This window comes from Physeter macrocephalus, chromosome 16, assembly GCF_002837175.3.
Source record: "Physeter macrocephalus isolate SW-GA chromosome 16, ASM283717v5, whole genome shotgun sequence".
Lineage (NCBI taxonomy): Eukaryota > Metazoa > Chordata > Mammalia > Artiodactyla > Physeteridae > Physeter > Physeter macrocephalus.
Genome location: NC_041229.1, coordinates 29,953,577 through 29,974,785, shown reverse-complemented (window position 1 = coordinate 29,974,785; position 21,209 = coordinate 29,953,577). Strand labels below are relative to the sequence as shown.

Below are 21,209 nucleotides of genomic sequence, written 5' to 3'. Positions count from 1 at the left end.
TCTTTATGGGTCACTCCTTTTTTTAATTGGAGGGACAACAATGAGAGATGTGATTGAAACACAGCGTGGGAGAGGCAGAATTGTGGGATATGAGACCAGGAGGTAGGAGGGGTAGAGGTTCACTAGATAACGCTGAGCCTTGTCAGTGAGCTGTGGTAATTACTAAATCAGTCTGGGGGCATATGGCTTATAGAGAATTGACAGTGGGACGAAGACTTGAAGCAGAGAGGCAAGTTAGAAAACAATTGCAGTAGGCTAATGTATTGCTCAAAAATGGTAGCAGGTTTGTGGGAGCAGTTGTTACTGATCATATTCCTTATCAGCTTTAATTTTTCTGTAAACAAGAAATTGTATAAGAGTAACATTTATTTTTCTATAAAAGCTACATATTCACTTATTTTTTCCTAAAAAACATTCTTTGAAGTTCCAGAACTTTATTATTTTTTTCATAGATTCAATAGCAATTTCATAGCAAAATTCTTAAAATGTGTTATATTTATTCTTAAAATGTAATGATGCCTTTTTTATTGCCAAAGATTTGAGGATTAATTGTTAGTGTAATAATTTTAGCAACATTGCATTGAATGGCTTTTATGAACTCAGCAGCTGTGGTTACTCAGACTCAGCAGCTGCAGTTATCCTGACTCAAATGGTTTTGCATCAGTTAGTAGAGAAGTCACAAGTTCCTGGTAAATTCATTTTTTGAAATCAGGAAGCTTAAGATCCTCTTTTCCCTCAGATCCTTCTATTTGAATATATTAACTCACATTTCAGGAACACATTTATTATTTACAACTTTGCCACTGGCACCATCAGCAAAAAGAGGTAATAATAGATGTACTTTTTTACACCGTGTATAACCTTCTGCCTTCTAACTGTAAGCAAACCTGAGTTTGCATACTTGTCACATTTTGAGTTGTATGACCATTTAAGACAAAAGCAAGGGGATTGGAAGACTTTATCAGTCTGCTTAATTTTGTAGCATATACAAAAATGATTTTATATTTATTACTTTTGAATGAAAGGAAATACTAAGTTCACTAATATTATAAACTTGATTTTTTACTTCTATAATTGATCATTTAGTTAAAAAACAAAAATATCTCTTAGTTTGAAAAAATGGCAATTAAAGGGAAAGAATTAAACATTATCTTACCTTTCCTTTGTGAATTATATTTCATGGTAATGAAAGAAAAGTTGATGAAAGAAAGCTTTTCTTTATTGAATAATTCTAGATAATAAATATAGAAGGAATGAAGAATTTGAAAAATCACTGTTTTACAAACCCTGATAATTGATCCAGAAAATTATTATCAAAGGTGGAAACCATTAGATGGAAGATGGATGGGGAAGTTTGCAAGAGAGGGATCAGCTGTCTCCACTTGTACCCAGTGATCAATCTTTGTATCACAAGGAGAAAGTATTCAGACACTGTGTGCCTCCTGATGTGAGGCAATATGAAGTACACTTTCCAAAAGTATTCTTTCAGCAAAGTGAACCTGAACCTAATCAAGCCTTTAGAAATCATTTCCAGTAACAGGAAACAGAGGGGGTAAAGGAACAAATTAAACTACACCACTCGATCCAGAATGTGGGACATTCTACAAGATAATGGACTCAGTTTTTTCAACAGGTTAATGGCATGCAAAAGAGGAAGGGCAGAGAAATTGCTCTACATTAAAGAGACTTAAAAATACATAACAACTGCATACCCTTTCTGTGGATACTGATTCAAACAATCCAGTTTAAACAAATTTTGAGACCAATCAGGGAAATTTAAATATGGACTGTGTATTATATAACACCAGTGAACTTTTATTAATGTTGATAGGTGAAATAATAGTATTGTGGTTATGTCCATTTCTTTTTGGGATACGTGCTAAGTACATAAGAGTTAAAAAACATGATCTGGGATTTGTTTTAAAACAAGGAATAATAACAAAATAAAAGAAAATAAATTAGAGATGATGGAATTCAGGAAAATCTTGGCCATAGTTGAATCTGGATGGGTATCTTTGTGTATCTTTAAAAATGTTCTTAAGAAAATCAACTTTTATATATCTTTCAAAACGTTCACAGTAAAATTAATTTTACAGAATTAAAATAAATGTGACGGATATTTATATATCTTCTTGACCTTGTCACCCAATAAATGTAGACAGCTTTTAGTACTTACATCCAAAAAATTCCTGGAGGGAGGCAGCAGGCCACTCCATGGTAGATGTTGGAAAAAACAGATACTTATTTTCTGAACCCCTTCACAGTTAGAGCACAGGTATGACAGGCACCAGCACCAGCCTATGAACAGAGATCTAGTGAATCAAGGAGGTCGATTCCTTCCCTCTCTTGGGAAGCAGTGGCACTCGAGGCAAGTTCTAGTTCCTGGGTAGCATCCAGAGCCAAGGCCAGTGATGAGAGTGAGAAAAGTCACAGCCTCTATGTTCACCAGGAAAATCAGCTTTTCCTTACTTATTCTGGCCACAATAACCAGTGTTTTTACTGGCCCTAACACCCACTTTTCCACTTTTCTGGTGTTTCTGTGAACTACAAAGCATTGTTTTAATAATTATCATGGTGGTTAATTGAATAAACTCCACATATTTTTATTTTTATAAATTTATTTATTTTTGGCTGTGTTGGGTCTTCATTGCTGCCCGTGGGCTTTCCTCTAGTTGGGGCGAGTGGGGGCTACTCTTCATTGCGGTGTGCGGGCTTCTCATTGCAGTGACTTCTCTTGTTGAGCATGGGCTCTAGGCGTGCGGGCTTCAGTAGTTGTGGTGCACAGGCTCAGTAGTTGTGGCTCGCGGGTTCTAGAGTGCAGGCTCAGTAGTTGTGGCGCACTTGCTCCACGGCAAGTGGGATCTTAGTTGATTAGTTGCTCCGCAGCATGTGGAATCTTCCCGGACCAGGGATCGAACCTGTGTCCCCTGAATTGGCAGGCGGATTCTTAACCACTGTGCCACCAGGGAAGTCCTAACTGCACATATTTAGTGTATGGTTTGATATATGATTCATCTGTGAGAACATCACCACATCAAGATAGTAAACATCTCCATCACCCCCAATAGTTTTCCCTAGCACTTCATAGTCCCTTCCTCCTCTCTCCCCTTCCCTATCCCAGGCAAATCTGATTTCTTTTTTGTCAGTGTACATTAGTTTGCATTTTCTAGAGTTTTATATCAAAGGGTTATACAATTAAGTGCTCTTTTCTATTTGGCTTCTCATTCAACATTATTGTTATAAGTCAGAAAGAGAAAAACAAATATCGTATGTTAACACATATATGTGGAATCTAAAAAAATGGTATAGATAGTCTTATTTGCAAAGCAGAAATAGAGACACAGAAGTAGAGAACAAATGTACGGAAGCCAAGGGGGAAGGGGGGTGGGATGAATTTGGAGATGGGGATTGACATATATGCACTATTGATACCATGTATAAAATAGGTAACTAATGAGAACATTCTGTAAAGCACAGGGAACTCTACTCAATGCTCTGCGGTGACCTAAATGGGAAGGAAATCCAGAAAAGAGGGGATATATATATACGTATAGCTGATTCACTTTGCTATACAGCAGAAACTAACACAACATTGTAAAGCAACTATACTCCAAAAAAATTTTTTATAAAGATTCACCTGTGTGATCTTATCAGGAGCCTGAGATTTTTTTGTTTTTTTTGCTGATTAGTAGTCCATTGTATGGATATAGTACAATGTGCTTATTCATTCACTCACTGAAAGACATTTATATTGTTTCCAATTTGAGGCTACTAAGATTAAGTTACTATGAACATTTGAACATTTTATATTTTTGTATGAGCACATGCTTTCATATTTCTTGGACAAATACCTAGGAGTGAATGGCTAGATCATATGACAGGTACAGGTTTAATTTTTAATTAACTGCCAAACTGTTTTTAAATGTGTTATTTAATAAATTTTTTAAAATAAATATATGAAAGTGATAGAAGACATGAGGTCTTATATATCTGTATGTATGGGTATATATATATAATATAATGTGTATTCTGTGTGTGTCTAATAAATAACAAAGTATAATTTTACTCTCAGGAAGTGGTATTATTAGAGCCACTAATTATACAAAAATTTATGATTATACAAAAAATTGTGATTCAACAAAACATCATGATAGTACCTCTTCAAGGCAGAGATGAATCCAAACATTTCATATAATTTAATGATTAATTCCAGGTTTGAGTTATTTAGTATTAACCAGAGTTATATATAAAACATCAATATATATGATTTATAATGAAGTGTTCATCCTATCACTCCAAATAATATATACCTCAGTATTTGAAAACTGGTATATTCACTGGTCTTAGTAAAATTTAAACATCATTTGATGAGAAATTCATTCTTAATTTGCTTGTTAAAATTGTACAAACTAGGAGTTCTCCTGAGATTTATTTTCAGGCTTTTAATATCATATTGCCTAGAAAAAAATGGTGTGAATTCTTAACATGGTACAGTGCCTGCACATTTCACTTTTGATCTTGAGTGAAATCTCTCCAATCACCAACATAAATTACAGTTTGGTCTTGCATCTGACTGGCATAAATATTTTTATCGAAGACACAGGAGACATCAAGAAAGGGTTTTCCCCCCTTTATCTTGCATATATTAACATTAGAAAGATAAACCTCTGGATATTCTCCTGTATCTCACTTTAACAGGTTAGTGTACTGTTTCATTTTTACAATATGTGGGAAGATTTAATATAGCTTGTTACATCTTGATATGTTTGGTAACAGAGTGAAACATATTATACCTGGCCAAGCACCCAGAGGGAACATGAAGATGTTAGGGGGTGGGTAAAGAGAGAATATGGACTAAGTAAACTTTTACCACCTCCCAAATAGCTATTGAAAAAGGAAATAATACTTGAGTTGAAGTTAAAATATATATATTGTTTAATGAATTTATATATTTATTTCAAATACAAATAGAAAAATGTATAGTGAATAAATATAATATGTTATATGAAAAGTATTAAAATTCTTTTTGTGTAAATTGTTATTTGAGAAAAAGATTATTTAGCTTTTTTTCCTTTCCAATCCGTATACATTTAATTGCCTTTTATCATGTGTTGGGATAATTATATCTTTGTGTGCAGTGTTGAATTAAAGTGGTGATAGTCTTATCTTGCTCTGATTTTGAAGGGAATATTTTCTAACACTTTATTATTGATTGTAACATTTGCTGTCTTTTGTAGATACCATTTTTAAGTTTGTATTAGTCTGCTTGGGTTCCCATAATAAAATACCCCAGATTGGATGGCTTAATAACAGTAATTCATTTTCTCACAGTCTTGGAGGTTGGAAGTCTGAGATCAAGGTGCCAGTATGGTCGGGTTGTGGTGAGGGCTATATTTCTAGCTTGTAAATGACTGTCTTCTCACTATGGTCTCATATGGCTTTTCCTCTGTGAGTGTTTGCAGACAGAGGGAGAGAAGAAAACAGATCTCCCTTGTCTCTTCTTATAAGGATACAATTCCTATCAGATCAGGGCCCCACCCTCATGACCTCATTTAATCTTAATTACTTCCTTAGGAGTCCCATTTCCAAATACAGCCATTCTGGGAGGTTAGAGCTTCAACATAGGATTTGCGGGGTGGGGGTGGTGCGGGGTACACAAACATGCAATCCCTAACACAGGTTAAAGATTTCCACTATTCCCAGTGCTTCAGTTAGTCTTTGTTGCATAGCAAATCATCCCAAAACTTAGTGACTTGAAACAATAATGTTTTATGATTTTCCTATGATTCTGTAGGTTGGTTTCATCTGGGTTCCCATATGAGGCTGCCTTCATTTGGAGAGTTGGCTGGCAGGTTCAAGATGGTCTTACTCATGTTTGCAGATGGCATTGCCTATTGGCTGGGGTGACTTGGTTTTCAACTACATGGTCTTTCAACTACCAGAGGCTAGCTTTGTGTTTCAGGATTCCAAGGCCAGAGCAGAAACTGCAAGTTCTCTTAAAGTCTAGGCTTTGAAAATTGCACATCTGTTTTGCCACGTTCTATTAGTCAAACAAGTCATAAGATCAGCCCAGCTTCCAGGGGGTGGAGAAATAGATTTCTCTTGATATCAGAGGAGTGGAATATTACTTTTCAAACAGGTATGATTACAGGGAGGCATAATTTATCAAAGGCTGTTATAACAATCTCACATATCTTTGCTAAATTTCCTAAAGGTAGTTTGTCAAGAATGTATTGGTGAACTTCATTGACCATATTTTCACCCAGTATTGAAATAATTATATTATTTTTCTCTCTAATCTGCTTATGTGATGAACTATATTTTCTATGATTGAACCATACATTCAAAGTCATCATGTATGTCTTTTTTGAAAGGTTGTTTGATATTTCTTTATTTGCATCTATGTTCAGGAGTAAGTCTGATCTTTGAATGTCCCCTTATATTTCATATAATGTTTTTAGTAACCTCTATTGCTTGATTTGAGGAATTTTGCCTCCTTTTCTACTCTCTGAAATGGTTAGTACTAGATTTGAATTTCTGTTCAAGGAATGTGAGGAGAACTTTTATATTAACTGCTGGTGTCTGAGATTTACTTTGAGATAATGTTTTTAACTTCTCGTTTAATTTTTTTAAACAACTCTAGCCCAGTTTAGTTTTTCTATTTCTTCTTGAGGCTGTTTTATTAATTTATATATTCCTAGAAATTTCTCAATTGGCCAAATTTACAACTTTTTATGGTATAAAGCTATTCAAAATAATCTCATATTCTCTTTTAGTCTTTTCTGTAATTATATTCCTTGTAATATTAGAATTTTAAATAAATTTTTGCCTTTTCTTACTTTATCATCTAGCTATAATCATTTAATCTAGTTAGAAATCTCATAATTTTATTAGTCTTTTAAGACTAACAAAAACTGACTTTTAAAAAAATCTGATCTCGTATCTGTTTTCTATTTTATTATTTTTTTTGCTCTTGTTATTTTCTTCCATCTACATTCTCAACTTTATAATTTGTTAAGTTTGGCTCCGTTTTTAGCATTGCTTCTCTTTGAACATAAGTGTTTTCTGCTATAATTTTCCTCTAAGAATCTCATTCACTGCAGTTCCATAAGTTTTGATATATATTTTCATGACTGCAGTGTGTAGGGTGAATTTTGATGATCACAGTATTTCAAACAGATCACATTATCACCCAGAAGCCAAGGTAGCGAACAGCAAGTGTCCCTAGTCTTTCCCCCTGCCAGGCAGTTTGTTTTCTAATTAGCCTGTTGGGTGCTTTTGGTAGAGTTCTGGGCTTCTCTTTTCTGTCTTTGGAAATGTGAACCCTATGAACTCAATGAGGAACATTTTACAAAGTAATTGACCAGTGTTTTTCAGAAGTGTCAAGGTCATGAAAGAAAAAGAAAGACTGTCACAGTTTTGGATGAGACTGTGATAAATAACTAAATATAATATGGTATTCTCCTGAAACAGAAAGAGGATATTTGTGGAAAAATTGGTAAAATTTGAATAAGGTCTGTGGTAGTTTAGTTAGTAGTATTGTACTAATGTTAATTTCCTGGTTTTGATAATTATGCTGTGATTAAGTAAGATGTTAACTAGGAGTAAAATATATAATGGGAATTCTCTGTATTATTTTTGCTAGTTTTATATAAATCTAAAAATAGTTCAAAATAAAAAGTAAACAAACCAAGCTGTAGGCCCCTTGAGATAGGCAGATACCCCAGGGCAAATACTGGCTTCAGAACTCACTCAGGTCTCTATATCAGCTCTGCCTACTTGGCTCCAGCATTTAAAGCTTTCTCTTAATTTCCCTGGCGCTTCAGTCATAAATTTTAAAAGGTCTTTTTTTGTTGATGGTGTTGTTATTTATGCATAATTTTTAAAGGTACTGTGTTATAAAATTTTCTCCAGATATTTAGTCTGCCATATTCCTTGAGACAAACATGTAATTTACTTTTTTTTTTTCACTATAAACATCTTAATCAAAATAATACATGGAGGGCTTCCCTGGTGGCACAGTGGTTGAGAGTCCACCTACTGATGCAGGGGACACGGGTTCGTGCCCCGGTCTGGGAAGATCCCACATGCCACGGAGCGGCTAGGCCCGTGAGCCATGGCTGCTGAGCCTGCATGTCCAGAGCCTGTGCTCCACAATGGGAGAGACCACAACAGTGGGAGGCCTGCGTACTGCAAAAAATAATAATAACAATAATAATACATGGAAAAAACTATATAACTTTAAGTATACAGCTGGATGAATTATCAGAGTGACACACATGTAATCACTACAAAAGTCTAAAACCAAAATGTTTCCAGCATCTCTCCATCTCTACCCTTTTCCATCACATCCCATTTTTAATTTCTACTCACTTTTTCCTCTCCAAAGGAAATAGATTTTCTGACTTATAACCATGGGTTATTTTTGCTTGTTTTTGAATGATAGTTGTAAATGAGTTATACAGTATGTTTTTGGTTCTGTGTATCTTGCTTCTTTCCTTCAGCTGTATGTTGAGACTTATATGTATTTTGCATGAAGCTTTAATTTTCACTGGTGTATAGTATTCCATAGGGTGATTATACCATAATTTATTTATTGATTCTACTGCTGATGGACTTTGGTTTAGTTGTTGTTGTTTTCAATGGGAAGATTTATTTTCTTTTTGCATCAACCTTCTAGACCATTCATCATACAAGTTTTTCTTTTTAATTAATAGACTTTATTTTTAGAGCAGTCCTAGATTTACAGAAAAATAAGCAGAAGATACATAGAGTTCCCATATATCCCCTAGCACTCCAGTAGGTTCCCCCTCTTATTAACATCTTGCATTAGTGTGGTACATTGTTACAACATATGAGCCAGTGTTAATACTGATACATTATTATTAACTAAAGTCCATAGTTTACATTAGGATTCTGATATTGTATACTCTATGAGTTTAGAAAAAATGTGACTTGTATCCATCATGAGAGCATCAAGCAGAATATTTTTACCTCCCTGAAAATCCCCTATACATCCCTCTTACCTCTAAAACCCCTGAAAACTACTGATCTTTTCACTATTTTCAGTTTTACCTTTCCCAGAATGTCATAGAGTTGGAATCGTAAGTATGTAGACTTGTCAGATTAGTTCTTTCACTTAGCAATATGCATTTAAGGTACATTTCATGGCTTGATAGCTCATTTCTTTTTAGTGCTAAATATTTCATTGTACTTCATAGGTTGTTTTTTTTTTAACGTCTTTATGGAGTATAATTGCTTTACAGAGTTCTGTTAGTTTCTGCTGTATAACAACGTGAATCAGCTATACATACACATATGTCCCCATATCTCCTCCCTCTTGCATCTCCCACCCACTCTCCCTATCCCACCCCTCCAAATGGACACAAAACACCAAGCTGATCTCCCTGTGTTATGTGACTGCTTCCTGCTAGCTATCTATTTTACATTTGGTAGTGTATATATACATGCCACTCTCTCACTTCATCCCAGCTTACCCCTCCCCCTCCCTGTGTCGTCAAGTCCATTCTCTACATCTGCGTCTTTATTCCTGTCCTTTCCCAGGTTCTTCGGAATTTATTTATTTTTTTTTAGATTCCATATACATGTGTTATACGGTATTTGTTTTTCTCTTTCTGACTTACTTCACTCTGTATGACAGTCTCTAGGTCAATCCACACCACTATAAATAATGCAATTTTGTTTCCTGTTATGGCTAATATCCCATTGTATATATGTGTCACATCTTCTTTATCCATTCATCTGTTGATGGACACTTAGGTTGCTTCCATGTCCTGGCTATTGTAAATAATGCTGCAATGAACATTGTGGTACATTACTCTTTTTGAATTATGGTTTTCTCAGGGTATATGCCCAGTAGTGGGATTTCTGGGTCGATAGTAGTTCTATTTTTAGTTTTTCGAGGAAACTCCCTACTGTTCTCCATATTGGCTGTATCAATTTACATTCCCACCAACAGTGCAAGGGGGTTCCCTTTTCTCCACACACTCTCCAGCATTTATTGTTTCTATATATTTTGTTGATGGCCATTCTGACTGGTGTGAGGTGATACCGCATTGGGGTTTTTATTTGCATTTCTCTAACGATTAGTGATGTTGAGCATCCTTTCATGTGTTTGTTGGCAATCTGTATATCTTCTTTGGAGAAATGTCTCTTAGGTATTCTGCCCATTTTGGATTGGGTTGCTTGTTTTCTTCATACTGAGCTGCATGAGCTGCTTGTATATTTTGGAGATTAATCCTTTGTCAGTTGCGTTGTCTGCAGATGTTTTCTCCCATTCTGACAGTTGTCTTCGTCCTGCTACTGTTTAAATTTCATTAGGTCCCATTTCTTTATTCTTGTTTTTATTTCCATTTCTCTAGGAGATGGGTCAAAAAGGATCTTGCTGTGATTTATGTCATAGCATGTTCTGCCTGTCTTTTGCTGTAAGAGATTTATAGTGTCTGACCTTACATTTGGATCTTTAATCCATTTTGAATTTATTGTTTTTGTATGGTGTTAAGGAGTGTTCTAATTTCATTCTTTTACATGTAACTGTCCAATTTTCCCAGGAGCACTTACTGAAGAGCCTGTCTTTTCTCCATTGTATATTCTTGCCTCCCTTATCAAAAATAAGGTGACCATATGTGCGTGGCTTTATCTGTGGGTTTTCTATCCTGTTCCATTGATCTATATTTCTGTATTTGTGCCAGTACCATACTGTCTTGAGTACGGTAGCTTTGTAGTATAGTCTGAAGTCAGGGAGTCTAATTCCTCCAGCTCCGTTTTTCTTTCTCAAGATTGCTTTGGTATTCAGGGTCTTTAGTATTTCCATACAAATTGTGAAAATTTTTGTTCTATTTCTGTAAAAAATGTCATTGATAGTTTGATAGGGATTGCATTGAATCTGTAGATTGCTTTGTGTAGTATAGTCATTTTCACAATGTTGATTCTTCCAATCTAAGAACATGGTATTTCTTTCCATCTGTTTGTACCATCTTACATTTCTTTAATCAGTGTCTTACAGTTTTCTGCATACAGGTCTTTTGTCTCCTTAGGTAGGTTTATTCCTAGGTATTTTATTCTTTTTGTTGCAGTGGTAAATGGGAATGTTTCCTTAATTTCTCTTTCAGATTTTTCAGCATTAGTGTATAGGAATGCAAGAGATTTCTGTGCATTAACTTTGTATCCTGCTACTTTACCCAATTCATTGATTAGCCCTAGTTGTTTTCTGGTAGTATCTTTAGGATTCTCTATGTATAGTATCATGTCATCCGCAAACCATGACAGCTTTGCTTCTTCTTTTCCGATTTGGATTTCTTTTATTTCCTTTTCTTCTCTGATTGCTGTGGCTAAAACTTCCAAAACAGTGTTGAATAATAGTGGTAACAGTGGGCAACCCTGTATTATTCCTGATCTTACTGAAAATGGTTTCAGTTTTTCACTATTGTGGATGATGTTGTCTGTGCGTTTTTCATATATGGCCTTTATTATGTTGAAGTAAGTTCCCTCTATGCCTATTTTCTGGAGGGTTTTTATCATAAATGGGTGTTGAATTTTGTCGAAAGCTTTTTCTGTTTCTATTGAGATGATTATATGGTTTTTATTCTTCAATTTATTAATATGGTGTATTACATTGATTGATTTGTGTATATTGAAGAATCATTGCATTCCTGGGATAAACCCCAGTTGATCATGGTGTATGATCCTTTTAATCTGCTTTTGGATTCTGTTTGCTAGTATTTTGTTGTGGATTTTTACATCTCTGTTTATCAGTGATATCAGCCTGTAGTTTTCTTTCTTTGTGACATCTTTGTCTCAGTTTGGTATCAGGGTGATGGTGGCCTCGTAGAATGAGTTTGGGAGTGTTCCTCCCTCTAGTATAGTTTGGAAGAGTTTGAGAAGGATAGGTGTTTGCTCTTCTCTAAGTGTTTGATAGAATTTGCCTGTGAAGCCATCTGGTCCTGGGGTTTTGTGGAAGATTTTTAATCACAGTTTTAATTTCAGTGCTTCTGATTGGTTTTTTTTATATTTTCTGTTTCTTCCTGATTCAGTCTCAGGAGGTTTTGCTTTTCCAAAAATTTGTCCATTTCTTCCAGGTTGTCCAATTTATTGGCTTATAGTTGCTTGTAGTAATTTCTCATGATCCTCTGTATTTCTGCATATCTGTTGTTACTTCACCTTTTTCATTTCTAATTCTATCAATATGAGTCTTCTACCTTATTTTCTTGATGAGTCTGGTTAATGGTTTTTCAATTTTGTTTATCTTTTCAAAAAACAGCTTTCAGTTTTATTGATTTTTGTTAATGTTTCCTCATTTCTTTTTCATTTATTTCTGATCTGACCTTTATGATTTCTTTCCTTCTGCTCACTTTGGGTGTTTTTGTTCTTCTTTCACTATTTGCTTTAGGTGTAAGGTTAGGTTTTTTACTTGAGATATTTCTTGTTCTTGAGGTAGGATTGTATTGCTATGACTTCCCTCTTAGAACTGCTTTTAATGCATCCCATAGGTTTTGGGTCATCGTGCTTTCATTGGCATTTGTTTCTAGGCATTTCTTGATTTCCTTTTTGATTACTTCAGTGATCTCTTGTTTTTTTAGTATTACATTGCTTAGTCTCCATTTGTTTGTATTTTTTTACACGCTTTCCTGTAATTGACATCTAGTCTCATAGCGTTGTGGTTGGAAAAGATACTTGATATGATTTCAGTTTTCTTAGTTACCAAGGCTTGATTTGTCACCCAAGATATTATCTATCCTGGAGAATGTTCCATGAGGACTTGAGAAGAAAGTGTATTCTGTTTTTGGATGGAATCGCCTATAAATATCAATTAAGTCCATCTTGCTTAATGTATCATTTAAAGTTTGTGTTTCCTTATTTATTTTCATTTTGGATGATATGTCCATTGGTAAGAATGGGGTGTTAAAGTCCCCTACTCTGGGAATATCTCCTTTTATGGCTGTTAGCAATTGCCTTATGTATTGAGGTGCTTCTCTGTTGGGTGCATAAATATTTACAATTGTTATATCTTCTTCTTGGATTGATCCCTTGATCATTATGTAGTGTCCTTCTTTGTCTCTTGTAATAGTCTTCATTTTAAAGTCTATTTTGTCTCATATGAGAATTGGTACTCCAGCTTTCTTTTGATTTCCATTTGCATGGAACATCTTTTTCCATTCCCTCACTTTCAGTCTGTATGTGTCCCTGGGTCTGAAATGGGTGTCTTGTAGACAGCATGTGTATGGGTCGTTTGTGTAGCCATTCAGCAAACCTGTATCTTTGGTTGCAGCATTTAATCCATTCACATTTAAGGTAGTTAGTTATTGATATGTATGTTCCTGTTACCATATTCATAATTGCTTTGGGTTTATTATTATAGGTCTTTTCCTTGTCTCATGTTTCATGCTTACAGAAGTTCCTTTAGCATTTGTTGTAAAGCTGGTTTGGTGGTGGTGAATTCTCTTAGCCTTTGCTTGTCTGTAAAGGTTTTCATTTCTTTGTTGAATCTGAATGAGATCACTGCTGGGTAGAATAATCTTCGTTGTAGGTTTTTCCCTTTCATCATTTGAAATGTGTCCTGCCACTCCCTTCTGGCTTGCAGTTTCTGCTGAAAGATCAGCTGTTAACCTTATAGGGATTCCCTTGTATGTTATTTGTTGCTTTTCCCTTGCTGTTTTTAATATTTTTTCTTTGTATTTAATTTTTGATTGTTTGATTAACGTGTCTTGGCATTTTTCTCCGTGAGTTTATCCTGTATGGGACTGTCTGCCCTCCTGGACTTGACTATTTCCTTTCCCATATTTGGGTAGTTTTCAACTATAATCTCTTCAAATATTTTCTCAGTCCCTTTCTTTTTCTCTTCTTCTGGGACCTTTATTGACTATTTCCTTTCCCGTGTTAGGGAAATTTTCAACTATAATCTCTTCAAATATTTTCTCAGACTCTTTCTTTTTCTCTTCTTTTCTGGGACCCCTGTAATTCGAATGTTGGTGCATTTAATGTTGTCCCAGAAGTCTCTGAGACTGTCCTCAATTCTTTTCATTTTTTTTTCTTTATTCTGCTCTGCAGTAGTCATTTCTACTATTTTATCTTCCAGATCACTTATCCGTTCTTCTGCCTCTGTTATTCTGCTATTGATTCCTTCTAGGGAATTTGTATTTCATTTATTGTGTTGTTCATCATTGTTTGCTTGCTGTTTGGTTTCTAGGTCCTTGTTAAACGTTTCTTGTATTTTTGTCCATTTTATTTCTAAGATTTTAGGTCATCTTTACTATCATTCCTCTGAATTCTTTTTCAGGTAGACCTCCTGTTTCCTTGTCATTTGTTTCTTCTGGTGGGTTTTTACCTTCTTCATCTGCTGTGGTTTTTTCTGTCTTCTCATTTTGCTTAACTTACTGTGTTTGGGGTCTCCTTTTCACAGGTTGCAGGTTCCTAATTCCCATTGTTTTTGATGTCTGCCCCCAGTGGGTAAGTTTGGTTCAGTGGGTTGTGTAGGCCTCCTGGTGGAGGAGGGTGGTACCTGTGTTCTCATGGATGAGGCTGGATTTTGTCTTTCTGGCGAGCAGTACCACGTCCAGTGGTGTGTTTTGGGGTGTCTGAGGCCTTATTATGATTTTAGGCAGCCTCTCTGCTAATGGGTAGGTGGGTCTTAGCGTTGAGATGGAGATCTCTGATAGAGCTTTTGCTGTTTGATATTACATGGGGCTCAGAGATCTATGGTGGACCAATGTCCTTCACTCAGCTCTCCCACCTCAGAGGCTCAGGCCTGACAACCGGCCAGAGCACCAAGACCCTGTCTGCCACACAGCTCAGAAAAAAGGGAGAAAATTAAAAAATAAAGAAAGAAAGAAAAAAGTGAAATAATATAAAGGTTTTTAAATAGAAAATAAAAAAATAATTATTATTAAAATTTTAAAAATAAAAAAAAATAAAAGAAAGAAGAGAGCAAGCAAACCAAAAAACAAACTGACCAATGATACCAAGTGCTAAAAACTCTACTAAAAATCCGCAAAAAACCCAAAAAGCGGACAGACAGAACCCTAGGACAAATGGTAAAAGCAAAGCTATACAGACAAAATCACACAAAACAGCATATACATACACACTCCCCAAAAGAGAAAAAGGACAAAAAAAAATATATATATATATAAAAAGTAAGAGAGCAACCAAATCAATAAACAAATCTACCAGTGATAATAAGCTCTGAATACTAAAGTAAGATAATCATAAAACCAGAAACAAATTAGATGCAGAAAGCAAACCCCAAGTCTACAGTTGCTCCCAAAGTCCACCGCCTCAGTTTTGAGATGGTTCCTTGTCTATTCAGGTATTATGCAGATGCAGGGTACATCAAGTTGATTGTGGAGATTTAATCCACTGCTCCTGAGGCTGCTGGGAGAAATTTCCCTGTGTCTTCTTTGTTCATACAGCTCCTGGGGTTCAGCTTTGGATGTGGCCCTGCCTCTGCATGTAGATCTCCTGAGGGTATCTGTTCCCCAGCTCAGACAGGACGGGGTTAAAGGAGCAGCGGATTAGGGGGCTCTGGCTCATTCACGCTGTGGGGAGGGAGGGGTATGGAATGCAGGGTGAACCTGCAGCGGCAGAGGCTGGCATAACCTTGCAAGAGCCTGAGGCACACCGTGTGTTCTCCCGGGGAAGTTTTCCCTGGATAAGGGGACCCTGGCAGTGGCGGGCTGCAAAGGCTCCCTGGAGGGGAGGTATGGTTAGTGACCTGTGCTTACACACAGGCTTCTTGGTGGCTGCATCAGCAGCCTTAGCGTTTCATGCCATCTCTGGTGTCTGCACTGATAGCTGTGGTTCGCGCCCGTCTCTGTAGCTCATTTAGGTGGTGCTCTGAATCCCCTCTCCTTGCGCACCCCGAAATAGTGGTCTCTTGCCTCGTAGGCAGGTCCAGACTTTTCCCCGGACTCCCTTCCAGCTTGCTGTGGTGCATTAGCCCTCTTCAGGCTGTGTTCACACAGCCAACCCCAATCCTCTCTCTGGGATCTGACCTCCGAAGCCGGAGCCTCAGCTCCCAGCCCCCACCTGCCCTTGCAGGTGAGCAGACTAGCCTCTCAAGCTGGTGAGTGCTGGTCAGCACCAATCCTCTGTGCGGGAATCTCTCCACTTTGCCCTCTGCACCCCTGTTTCTGCACTCTTCTCCGTGGCTCTGAAGCTTCCCCCCTAGCCACCCGTGGTCTCCGCCCGTGAAGGGTCTTCCTAGTGTGTGGAAACTTTTCCTCCTTCACAGCTCCCTCCCTTGCAGGTCCTGTCCCTATTATTTTGTCTTTGTTTTTCCTTTTTTACTTTTGTCCTGCAGTTACGTGGGGAGTTTCTTGCCTTCTGGGAAGTCTGAGGTCTTCTGCCAGCATTCAGTAGGTGTTCTGTAGGAGTTTCATGTTTCACATGTAGATGTATTTTTGATGTATTTGTGGAGAGGAAGGTGATCTCCACTTCTTACTCCTCCTCCATCTTATAGGTCTCCCCTCAAACATGTAATTTACTTAATTTCTTGGACAATCCAATTTCTCATCTGTAATTTGAGAATGAGCATTCATTTTTAAAATCTATATTCTTTCTCATTCCTAGAAGGATTATACTGGATGTGACTTACAAAAATACAGATGCTCTATTAGTGTAAAATCAATAGTTGAGGAAATCAAAGAGAAAATTAGGAAATGAAAAGAAAAGAAAACTAGGGAAACAATTTATGCTAAAAGAGACAAAACAAACAGCAAAGCTGATGCTCTAAGGTTCTATAAAGTTGTTATTGTTAGATCAGAAATTCTTCTGTGTGCTTTATAACTTCCAAAAGAAAAGGAAAATGCAATTGTGTATAAGATGTAGTATGCTACAATACAATCACACCAATTGTTCAAGAGAAGCATAGGTATTCCTGAACTGTCTCTCATTGTTCTTTGGAATGTGAACAGATGGAATAGGGGTGACAGCATATTCTGCAGCTCCCCTCCAACCTCATAGATGCCACAAAGCATGCCAGTGGCATAATGCAAGCTGTTCAGTATGCTTACGACATGGAAGAAGTATGTTTTTCTTGGGAAATTTCATCCCCTTTGACACCATTTTAAAGGAATATCTTTGAAAAAAAGTATTTTAATTGGTTTAAAACATGTGTAATGGACAAACATTTTATCATCTGTGTTTTGTAAAAAGATGAGTATGTCAGATTTTGTAAAAAGAAAAGATGGTCCACTGTTACAAGTTATAGCCCTATCCTCATTATGAAATATTTTTGTTATGCATTTGAACTCCGTTTTCATTACTCTCTGTTCATTAAAGTTTATAATATGATAGTGTTATTATGAAAAGCAAGCCTCACATGTTATTTTTCTGGGAAGAAAACAACCTTTTTTGGGTTGTTAAACATTTTATTTTTAAAATAGTTTTTAACATCATGTGTAAAAAAATATTTGAACCTTTGTTCCTTTAGATATCTCTTTGCATTCTTATTTGTTCTCTGTCATGTTTGACAAATTTAAGACACAAATAATTGATAGCCAATGTTACCAGAGTCAAAATAGCACTTCTCCTGACTACCAACTAGTGACGTTTTGTGGTCTAGCACAGCTGATAAATTAGGTGCTGTTGTAGGGTTCAACTAGAGCAAATGAAAATAATTTATCAGAAAAACAAAGAAAATGAAACACTGAATCACCACAATTTTTTCTAGATTAGAGAATCAATCAAAAGCTCTAGAAGTAACTTGAGTTTAACAGCTGGATTCTGTATGTTTAACAATTAAGTAGTGCATTTATTTTGAAATATTTATGGCCCTTATTTTATTGTGAACTTTAATAATGTAAGAACCCCCAAAATATTAAATACAGCCCTATCTCTTAAAAAGGAAAAACAATTTACATCTCTCAAAAAGTAAAACAGAAAAAAAGTAGTCGACACACTGCAAATGTTGATGTTTAAAATACTAGCTTAGGAAAACATATTGTCTTGATCTGGGGATTTATTTTGTTTATGTCAGATAAGCAATGGTATAGCACAATTTTAATATTTAGTTGAAATATTTTTGAAGAACCATCAGTACATACCTCACTGATTTTTATACACCTCCCCCAATATCTATAATACCATATATAGAATACTCAGTAATATTCTGGATCATTCTTAGCAAATGATTAAGAAGACTGATTGGTATTATTGAAATTGAAGCCATTAAACACTATTTTAGAAAAGAAAACATGAGTGAATTAATTTTGATGAGAATGATGATAGAGAAGCTGATAAAAATGTTACAAAAGTGAAAGCCCTAAATAGGAAAGAAGAATTTACTTTGCCTGATTTTAATTAATTGATCTATACCTCTTTCATTTGAGTCTCATATCTAGAAAAAACATTGAAATAACTTAAAATTGATATAGAACCTTAAAAGTTAGATTTATTGTAATTTTTACCAGCCAATAATTACTTTAAATTGTTTTACTATTTTATAGTTTGCTATGCTATTTACTATCTTTCCACTCATTTCATCATTCAAAAAAACTATCTTTAATTTATCAGCATCTTGGAATTATGCAATTTAAATTATTCAAACTGAAAAATATTTTTGATTTCAGAAATGAGCAAATAGGCTATTAATAATGGATAATTAGAGGTTTCTGGCTAAAGAAGTAGCTTTTCAAATGAAGAGCCATTACAATATGTAATTTTTATAGTGGTTTCTCTCACCATTTATGTTCTTTTGCCTTTTAACAGCTGAAATGAATCAGTAAAATATTAATCCAATTGAACAGGGAAAATGGGATTAAAACTTGTTTATAATATATATATTTGGTCTTTATAAGTAAATATGGCTATTTTTGTATCTATGCTTTCCCTCTGAATGAAGTTATGTTCATTTTTTGCTACTTATTATTTTCTTCACTCAGGTTATTTCACAGTTGAGGATCTTGGGCAGATCAGTAACAGCTGGTAGCAAATTTGATAGAGAAATCTGGTCTAATGAACTTTCTCCTGTCCTCAATCTCTGGAAGAAATTAAACCAGGTTAGTAGTGGAATATTCTTCCTTTGTTTTCCCTTTTTTCTCCCTATCCCTTTTTTTCCAGTTTTATCCCCAAATTGTCCATGTTGGTAAATATGATGGTAAATTTTTGCATGGATCTGCCCTTAATGTATACAGTATCCTGGAAAAAGATGGAGGAAATAAAAGTAATAGAAGTAGATCAGCTCAAGAAGCAGTGTTACTGTGTAATTTGTCTTATCCTGGTAATGTACTATGACGTCCTCTATGTCCAATACACATTTTGCTCACTCCTTGTCTTCTCTCTCCTCTTTCTGTAAAGTCAGTGACTGCTGTTAAAGGTGAAATTTTTCAAAGGAATCCAAGTGCTAAGGAAAAGCAATTCATCAACTGGAGTTGACTTGTTTCTATATTGTAAAATAGTTATAGATTATAGATGGTTGCTTCCTCCCTAGGCAAAACCATTACAGTATTATGATTACTATTCTAATTGAATAAGGGACTTACTTTCTGGAATTAAAAAAATACAATTTTACAATTCATATGTTTAGTAATACTATGAAAATGCTTATATATCAGATAGCCTTCTGCAGTAAGGGAAGTCAAATTAGGCTTATTTAAGAACCTATGAAAAAGGTTAAAACTCTCTAAAAATTCAAAATCCTCAAACCTTATAGTATTGTAATTTCAAGTTATTCTGACTTAGTGTCAACAATTGGTGATTGTCAGGAGTCCGAATAAACAATGATCTCAACTAACTGGAATTGCCACTTTATTTAGACCATCAGATTGATAAAGCTTTATATAGCTAGCTTGAGGAAATATTAGAGAATGAAAAAAATACTACATCCCTTGGCATCCCAAACCCATGCTCTCCCCTTATGCCTGGTCATATAAGTAATCACATTGTACAGATTCCTGACTATGAAATCATGGCCTGATTTCCATTCTTCATATCAATTCATATTGAAGTTGTTATTCTTTACCTTCTTTTTTCTTAAACTAACCTTTGCTTATCTTTAAATTAATAACCCAGTTTACACAAATTTATTGAGGAAAGTTGCTGTTAATCTGATTCTTATTTCTCTGTAACTAATTTGTTTTTTTCCTCTAGAATATTTTGTCTCTGATCCCCCTAAATTTCACCATAATAAATACAGGTGTGGATTTTGTTGTTTTGTTTTGCATCTATTCATTTGATACTCTGAGACCTTGCAATTCCAAAAGCCAGCCTTCCCAGCTATACCTGTTTAAGTCTAATCCCCACATTAGCTGGGCTGCATGCTGTGAAATATCAAGTACTCTGCTGTCTATGGCAGGTGCTTGATACTGCTATTTTTTAGTCCTAAAATGTTGACATAGTGGGCAGTGTTCCATCCAGGGCAATATGAAAAGATAAGTTTGCAACCAAAAACTCTCCTAGCCTGGCTCCAGCCATGGCATCCAGCCCTCAGCTGTAGGTTACCATATTCTCCACTTACAAGTACCCAAACCTTTCTGTCTCTCAGATGTTTCCCATTCTTTTTGTGCCATCTTCTGGGTTCAGTATCCTCTTGTTTTGTCAAAGACAGGATTCAGAAGTGGGAGATAGTTTGCCATTTTGTCCAGAAACAAACATAACTTTTTAAACTTCATTTTAACTTTTACTTGTAAGATAGATATAGATTCATTAAAAGGTTATCATTATATTATATTCATAGGAGTCAAATTAATCTATCAAATATCTTTCACTTCATCCTGTTATGTTTTGTTCTTTATCTCTCCCATTTCCTTCCTGAAGCTATTGCCATAATGTAGACTTCTGTCTTTCTCATATGGATTATTGCAGAAAACACCAAATTTGACTCTCCTTATAATATATACTTCCTCCAAGTCGTATTTCAGATCATCATCACATTAATTTTCCTAAAGAAAATCATTTTTCACATCATGGCTCCATATCCACCCTGACTTGTAAGCCTCTTCCATAGTAAGGCAGCTCTCAGTGATTCCGTCTGTGAGGACTTTCCAAATGCAATTTCCTTCTCCCGGAATCTCCTAGCTATGCTAAATGAGTAATGGGCAAAGTTCCAGCATCTTTCAGAAGTCTCTCAGCTATTACTCATTTCCCTCTTCATGTTTCTATAGTACAAACTTATAAATCACATAACCATAAAAGTTATATTTTAAACTAAGCAAGTTAAGATATGGTGCTTAGGAATAGGAATTCTCTTATTT

At 35.5% G+C, this 21,209-nt stretch overlaps 1 protein-coding gene across 1 annotated transcript in view; it reads left to right on the top strand.

The window, feature by feature from the left end:
• Positions 1-21,209, top strand: part of DYNC2H1 (dynein cytoplasmic 2 heavy chain 1) — a 387,388-nt gene that overhangs the window by 266,835 nt on the left and 99,344 nt on the right. Inside the window, exon 83 of the mRNA XM_024115318.3 lies at positions 18,900-19,016. Coding sequence (XP_023971086.1) covers positions 18,900-19,016 — 117 coding nt within the window. The remainder of the gene's footprint in view (positions 1-18,899; positions 19,017-21,209) is intronic.